This window comes from Echinops telfairi, unplaced genomic scaffold (assembly GCF_000313985.2).
Source record: "Echinops telfairi isolate 266 unplaced genomic scaffold, ASM31398v2 ScPeMD7_443;HRSCAF=831, whole genome shotgun sequence".
NCBI classification, from domain to species: Eukaryota; Metazoa; Chordata; class Mammalia; order Afrosoricida; family Tenrecidae; genus Echinops; species Echinops telfairi.
The window spans coordinates 47299997-47307731 of NW_022104341.1; the positions used below are offsets into that span (position 1 = coordinate 47299997).

A 7735-nucleotide genomic window follows, 5' to 3' on the forward strand; every position below is an offset into this window, starting at 1 on the left:
AATAACTTCTCCAGATCTCACAAGTTTTATACTTCTGATGAGGTGCTGTTGCTACTGATGGAAAATGTTTTCCTTGACCATCTTAGCTTTAAGTTTATATTTTTTACTATTAAAAACACTATTAAATTGACCAGACTGTTTAGTCTCAGTAAGTCAGGTAAGCACAGCACATTTACTCATCCAGAGAAGTCATGCCAATGACTATACCTCAAACTAACCAGTTGCCAATGGCTGATTTGGGAGATGGAGGAATAGGAATATATCCAGGCCTTTCATGACCAACCTTCTGGGTCTGATCAAACACTTTCAACTAAGGTTTAATCAAGATTAGCCTAAAGACTTAGTTTGGGGTTATGCTGAGTCATCAACAATCATTAAAATTTTAAAATGCATTAAAAAGTAAATATTTGACAAATACATTACTAGCAAACAATGCACCCATCAGACTCAAATTGGCAATTACCAATATTTCTGTCAAAAGATTTCCTCTTATTGGGTGAGGTAAGTCAAAATTTCCTTGGGTAAATAGTGGACATTTTGACAAAATATTAAAAAGCCACTGGCTCTAAGTACAATTCACATTACAATTCATAAATTGTCATTCACCTATTTTGTGACCAAGTCAGACGTTACGTAACCACCACTACACATCAAATTACTTTTGTATTTTTAAATAATTCACTCCAACAACCATTTAATTATGTGCAACTTTTAATAATTCACTGGAGTCATTGTTAACAGGCAACATTCATGACACAAACCAGTGTATGCAGTATATGAAAGGAACACATTAAGTAATCAGACATTCAAAAGTGCTTTTAAACTCTTAAAATTTTTCACGATTAGATATACAAGAAAATACTACAAAATAAAAATTCAATCTCTAATGATTAATGTTGGCAGAACTTAAAGTGAATTCTACTCAGAACAGTGCTTATCAGCAAACAAAAGTTAAATATAGGATAAAAGATCTGTATTTTACAATAATTACATAATTAAATATATATATAAAATATTAACAACTTTGACACTTATTTTTAGTTTGATGAGCACTCAAATAACAAATGCTAAAATGGCCAAAGTATACTAAGGATCTTCGCCATTAATGACTCTAGCTCACTAGTTCAGGCTGAACATTCACCCTCCGGAGAACTTCTTCAGGCATACAGAAAACAGGGTTAACGGACTTAATCTGTTCGTCTCCCAAGAGCGATAGTCCAGCAATTCCAAATAATGTATGAAAAGGATCTACCTATTTTTAAAAAAGGAAAGCAGTTTATATACACTAGCAGAAAATGATAACATCCTTAATACTGACTGGTAAATGCCATTGTTGCCTGTGTGGAGCTCTATTTTAGGTACCCCAAATAAGCTAATTCCCATCACAGCATTAATTACAGTAATGAAACTGGTCCACCAAAAAGACAATGGTGCTTTATGAATATACTAGCAATGCCGGGCCCCCAATTTTTTTAAAAACTTGGTGTAAAATTTTACCGAAATATGCCTTAAATTATTGTTCCAATTGACCAAGCCCACCCCTTAACTCTGACTTTAATGAGATTGCCTCCAGTCTCTTCACGATTTATGTTCATGCTTCAACCATTTCCAACATAAAGCAAAATAAATGCTTAGAAAGCAACCCATGTTTAAGTCTGGACATGTCTAAACACAAACACGAAAATTATGGCATGCATGAATATTCTTACACTTACCATATCTCCTGGCCTGTCTGAAAATCCCCCCGTTTCTTCATCTTGACATGCTAAAATGAAACTACGCAGTTTCTCTCTGTCAATCCAATGAAGCCTTCCAATGATCTTTAGGGAAGCCAACACCCACCAGGAGTAGCAGACATCTGGTAACTAAGAAAAAGCAGGATGAGTTGTCGCCAATTTTTGCTCTCTCAATGTTTACGTCCATATCATTGTGAGGAACATTTTTCAAGTGAATTGCCTCAAAGAAATGTTCAGGTAGGCTTGCAATGCTAAAATCTATTAATTGTTAGAATTAAAGATGACCAGAAGTATAGGTACCCGTTCTGAAAGTTACGTTACAAAATAATGATTCATTTGCCATTCATTGAAACTAGTGACAGCAAAATATGCCTAACAAACCTCCACACCCAGTTTATTTTCAGATTCTTTATGGATGCTTTTGTTCTCACCATAGAATTATGTGGTTGCTATTGGGCCACAGAGGGAAAATATTTACTATCTGGTTCTTTAGAAGTACCTGATTTAAATATAACATAATATATGTAAGAAAATTAAGCATTATTGGCCCCAAGAATGACACTTTCTATTCTTTTAAGGTGTTTGTTTAGGAAACCCAAAGGTGCAGTTCTATCCTATAAATAGGGTCTCTATAAAAAATGACTAGATGGCATGAGTTTGCGGTTTTGGTACTGTCCATAGGTAAAAAGAATTTAAGGATCACTTGGATGGGTCAGTATGACAATATCAACTGCATTGTTTGTATTTACATTTGATGTGTGCTTTCTAAGAACTTCTTGACTATAATTACTACTCAAGTAATGCTTTCATGAATGAAAGGGATTTACTGGGATTAATACTCAAATTAGCATTAAATCCAAACTCGTGCATATCCAGAGAGGTAGACTGCACAGTAAATTTCTAGATTAGAAGAAAAAATCTGGATACTAGTCTCAGTAAATGGGTAAGTCAGCATAATGGTAGGAGGTAAATGTAAACCATTTCTGTAGCAGTCAAAATGCCATGTCCCTTAAACCCAGTTAATGTTACAGGAAGTCAGAACGCAGCGTGCGCGCATTTCTTTAAGCGCTTCTTAAACAAAAGCCTGGCTTGACAAATCATTTCAGCTTAAGTGCTCTACACTTTTATGAAGACCACTCTTTGAAAAATTACAAGGACGTACATAAAAAACTATGTAAGCTTTAATTATAAATACACAGGGCAAAGAACGTTACTCAAGTTCATAAGGTTATTAGAATATAGCTTATCTTATCACAAACAATACCTTCTCTGGCCTTCCATTGAGTCCACCTGATGGCAACTGCCGTTCACAAAGCCACCAACCAAGTAAGTCAGAGTTTACTTGATGCAACTGACTAGTAATAGCAAGGAATCCTGTGCAACAATAGATCTAAAATTACAGACAGAAAGTGTACATGTATAAAACTCAATTTTTCACCATTAAAAGCAATTAAACATGTAAAATTTGATAAGCTCACACCACCTAGCTGCTTGAACAGTGTGGGTTAGGCATTGGGCTTGCTAACCTAAAGGTTGGCAATTCAAAGCCACTAGCAGCTAGAAGGGAGAAAGATAAAAACGTACTCAAGCAGCTCTACCCTTCCTATAGTACCATTACTAGTGGGAATCTGATCTAGGGTTTAATTTTACTCGTCTTTGGCCTAAATCTTGAACACATCTACGTTATTTGATAGGTTCAAATTCTGCCCCATAACTGTCAAAATATTTCAAGCTATTTCCTTTCTCTAGCACATCAAGAAAATAGGTGCTATTTATTAGCTTGGGTAGCAGAGACTTGTTTCTAATGTTTGCCTGGCCAGAAAATTCCACAAAGAGGGGAAAGTTTCTAAGAGAAACTATTATTTTAATTTGTATTAGCAAATACCTGTCCAGCATGAGATTCAGAGCCTGGTCTGCAACCAAATCCACCATCAAAGTTCATACATGACAAAACAAATTCAATTGCCTTTTCCATATTAATAGCATCCAGCTTCCCCTACAAACAGAAAAGAGACCCATTCAAGTCCACCACACTCACCCTTATTTAAACACCACAGTACAGGATTGGAAACTTACCAATAAAGCCAATGTTGCCACCGCACAGAAAGAAAATCTTGTGTCAATCTCTCCTAAAAGGATCAAATCAAAGTAAAGCACGTATTATATTCAGTCACCCTTAACAAAACTTCATTTAAGATTCAGGTATTTTTAGGTCTCAGAGTAATTCTAGAGCTAAAATAGTAATAATCAAGTTTAGTTTCAGAATACATGCCAACTCATCATAGACCCAAAAAATCCCAAAGAGCAACTTCGGATGTAAGTAAAATACCAAAATCTGTACAATTACGGATTATCGTTTTTTTTCAATAGTTCAGGATTAACTCTTTCTTAATGAGAAAAGCCAAATGATCTAATAAACAACAGAGCAAACTAGTTTGTTACATTAGAACTAAGGACTAGTGATTTTTGTATCATTAAACTTACCCTATTTTATAAAAGTAGATTTTCACATCCCATGAAGCAGCTGGTCTCTCCGGCCTGCACTATGACAGCCCTAAAGCAGAGATTATCTACATTTACCAGGTAAAATTGTACTCCCTCCCTCCAATGAAATAGTCAGCGAGTTTGTAAAGTTTCTTTAATTCCGGCATCCTTTAAAAAAACTTCACAAAGCCACCAAAATATTGGGACTAGAACTTCACCTACCTTATCTTTTAGACTGGCCCCTCTGTTCCAGTGTTCCTGATGCTGATATAACTACCACAGTGCATGCTAGAACTCCCAGCAGACCTGTTAATTCCCATTAGACCAGCTGCTTAGTGGGACCTGAAAAGATGAAAAACTTAAAAATTTCAACTTCCACTAATACATTTAAACAGCTTTGTTCTATAATTTTCTTGTAAGTTGATTACTACAAAGCTTCCAACCCATTAGTTTTAAAAAATCACCTGCCAACACCAAGTTCGCACTTACTCCCAAGACACAAAAATAACACAGCAACGCTGGTGTTTTTGGTATTATGGATTAAAATGTGGCATTACCCCAAATGTCTCCAGCAAAAGAGCCATCATCTTTCTGTAGACTCTGAACATATTCCACAACTTTATTTACATCAATAGCATTAATGCTATCATACAGAGTAAGAATCTGCAACAAAAACAGTCCACATTAAAGTTATTCTCTTCACAATAGTCCAATCTGTCCTGCTGATCTGGCTCAACTACCTTTTAGTTGTCTAGCAAGCCTACTTTTGCTTTCATACAAACTATCTCAAACTCGAATACTTTCTACAATGCAACTTAAAAAGCATTAGCTTTCTATAACTAATTTAAAATCTTAAATTCTAAGATATCGAACTTTTAAATCATTTAACTCCACCTATTGATTTTCATAGATTGAGATAATATCCAAGGTCTCAGTGTAATTCTAGAGCTTGATGATACACATCAACTTTAGATTCAGTTAATACATGCCATGACATCATTGACCTTGTAAGTTACAAGCTTCATTTGGAAAGATTAATCTGACTTTTTCTTCCCAATACCTAGTTTGGATTTCCCCACTTTTAGGTCAGAGCGCACTAGATCCAAGACTAACATTGAATTTACCTGGACAGCACTAAGAGTATACAAAAGATGTGGGTCATGTCCAATACTAGCACTTATTCCACCACATTCATGTTGACATGACTTAATAAACTTCAGTATTTCTTCTCTGTTCATGCGATGTAGTTGTCCCATGAGATCCATTACTGTCAGACCCCAATAGATGCCACTCATTCTTAAGTATTCAGACATACAGTACTCCTAAAATAAACAATTATTTATTAAAAACAAAGTATGGTACCATATTGTCAAACCTATTTCTATACTACCAGTGAAGTTGCAGCTAAAATTTAGTTATCAATTTCAAATGATTCAAAATCTATAGATTATGCCGATGTGTCTGTGCCCAACATTTAGTGCAGAATTGTAGTTTCTACCCAAAGCCAACTAAAAGTAAAATAAGTGTTGTTTGGGGGAAAATGAATGTCATATTTAACAGATGCCATGCTTGTTTTAATCTGTACTTGGTACATAACTTATTAGCTGTCATTTACATAACTTCCACTTGGAAGCCAAAATGACTAAAGCTTTCAGCACAAGTGTTATGAAAAATGATAGCTACGGAGACATGAGAATCTCTAGTCTAGAAATTCTTGCCAATTAACAATGTATCCCATTTTAGAGGTCTCAATCAGGCAAGCTTCCTAGCCCCAAAATGAGAGTTTAAATAGGCTAAGTGGGAGTGAATAAAATTTAGGAGAATGCCAAGGCCTGCCTCGTTAATCATTCAGTGGGTTTGGGGGAGCCCCCATGACCACCCTACTCCATGAACACTGCTACTGTGGACAATTAACTATAAAGTGGAAGGCTACACCCTAAAGGCTTAAGCCTAGAACTTCAATAAATGCTCCCTAGGATGCTATGTCAATTGTTAGCATAGCTGGTTACTCACTGCCTTTAAGGCAATACCAACTCATATAGGGCATTGCTGTTTATTTTTACAAAAAAGAAATTCTTTACAGTAGAGAGCCTTTCCCATGGTACTGCTGAAGGGACCCCGTATAGGTTAGGCAAAAATACTTCTCAGCATAAATTTTTGTTTTCAGAGAAAACCGCTTTTAGTCCCCTGGTAACTTTAAGGTCTCAGCGTAACTAGAGCTAAGTGTTATTCACACATCAGCAGAAAATTCAGATAATACATGCCAACACATCATTGACCTTGAAAGTATTTCCATAACTACCAAAATAGTCAGGGGAGAACCAAGGCCAATCCTCTTATATAGAGCCTGAATCTCAGATATCCAATGTCATGTACTTCACTTTGAAACTGAGAACATTTGTCTTAGATAGGCAAACCGTTTAAGAAACCATAGGTATAATACTGTTATTGCTATACTAATTATGCATAAATACAGCCCACTTTTTAAAAATACAGTAAAATAATACATACATAATCATCTTTCTTTGAGCCATAGGACACTATATAATCTGCATGTTTCTCCAGCAACAGAGTATTCGGTGCATCTGACTTGATAACAACATCCTTTTGTGGTGTACCCTTTCAAAATATATAACAAAACATTATCTCATTATCTCGTGTTCTTCTCCTGAGCATCTACTTGCACTTTTTGTGTGGCAGATAGTGTCAAAAAAAAACCCTAAAGCACTTTAGTCCCATTTAAGTCAAGATTTATTATCCAGGTCTCAGAGTAATTCTAGAGCTAAAGAAGCAATAATCAACTTTAGATTCAGAATACATGCCAACTCATCATTGACCAAGAAAATTACTAAACTCTATCTGCGTTTCTCCTTTTACTGCCCTCTTAATTCACCTCACAAAGTTTTAGACGGATTTCCCAGCATTTTCTCTGTAGCCCCAAAGCTAGCCTCTTCAACCTCGACTTCTCTGCATTTTAAAAGGCAAACAGGCAATGCACATGCTGCTCTACTCGTTTCCACTTAACATCTACAACGTGGTGATTACAGATGCATGGGAAACCACCAAACGAGACGACTGAATCGTTAAGTTCCTGAAAAACATTAAAATTTTATACTAGACCGTCAACAGAATCGAATTATTTCGATAGTCTTTTTAGCTTTAAAGAATTAAGAAATCGGCTGCCCCATCCTACAAGGGAGGCCCTACCAAGAAATCCTTACATAAATTAAAACAGGGAACTGGGCCCGCGCGGCCAGCAGGAAACGCTGAGTAACACTCCCACAGCCGAGCCTCACGGAATCTCCCAAGGCCTAGGTTTTATCCCAACTATTTATTCTTCGAAAGTTAACAAACAGCCCTATGGCGGCTGGACGGCCCGACATTACCTCCACGGCCTCCCTCAAACGCAGAGCTCACTCGCACAACCACACTCACCATGTCGGAACAGGAAAAGAGAACGCCTGGGTAACCTCTGGGGAGACTTAAACGCCCCGCGCCTGCGCACAAGCGCACAT

General features: G+C 36.5%; 1 protein-coding gene and 4 non-coding genes across 5 annotated transcripts; all 5 read right to left on the reverse strand.

The window, feature by feature from the left end:
• Nucleotides 1-693: 693 nt before the first annotated feature.
• Nucleotides 694-7735, reverse strand: RABGGTB (Rab geranylgeranyltransferase subunit beta). Its single transcript, XM_045292158.1, is given in 11 exon segments — nt 694-1252; nt 1716-1808; nt 1810-1841; nt 1844-1865; nt 3001-3126; nt 3622-3732; nt 3813-3865; nt 4778-4883; nt 5345-5542; nt 6732-6839; nt 7656-7735. Coding segments are annotated over 11 exon segments (993 nt in total). The 5' UTR covers nt 7659-7735; the 3' UTR covers nt 694-1111.
• Nucleotides 3946-4024, reverse strand: LOC115870229. Its single transcript, XR_004046600.1, has one exon. It is a non-coding gene; the product is annotated as a small nucleolar RNA SNORD45 (small nucleolar RNA).
• LOC115870227 lies at nt 5146-5225 on the reverse strand. Its single transcript, XR_004046598.1, has one exon. It is a non-coding gene; the product is annotated as a small nucleolar RNA SNORD45 (small nucleolar RNA).
• Nucleotides 6419-6500, reverse strand: LOC115870230. Its single transcript, XR_004046601.1, has one exon. It is a non-coding gene; the product is annotated as a small nucleolar RNA SNORD45 (small nucleolar RNA).
• Nucleotides 6980-7058, reverse strand: LOC115870228. Its single transcript, XR_004046599.1, has one exon. It is a non-coding gene; the product is annotated as a small nucleolar RNA SNORD45 (small nucleolar RNA).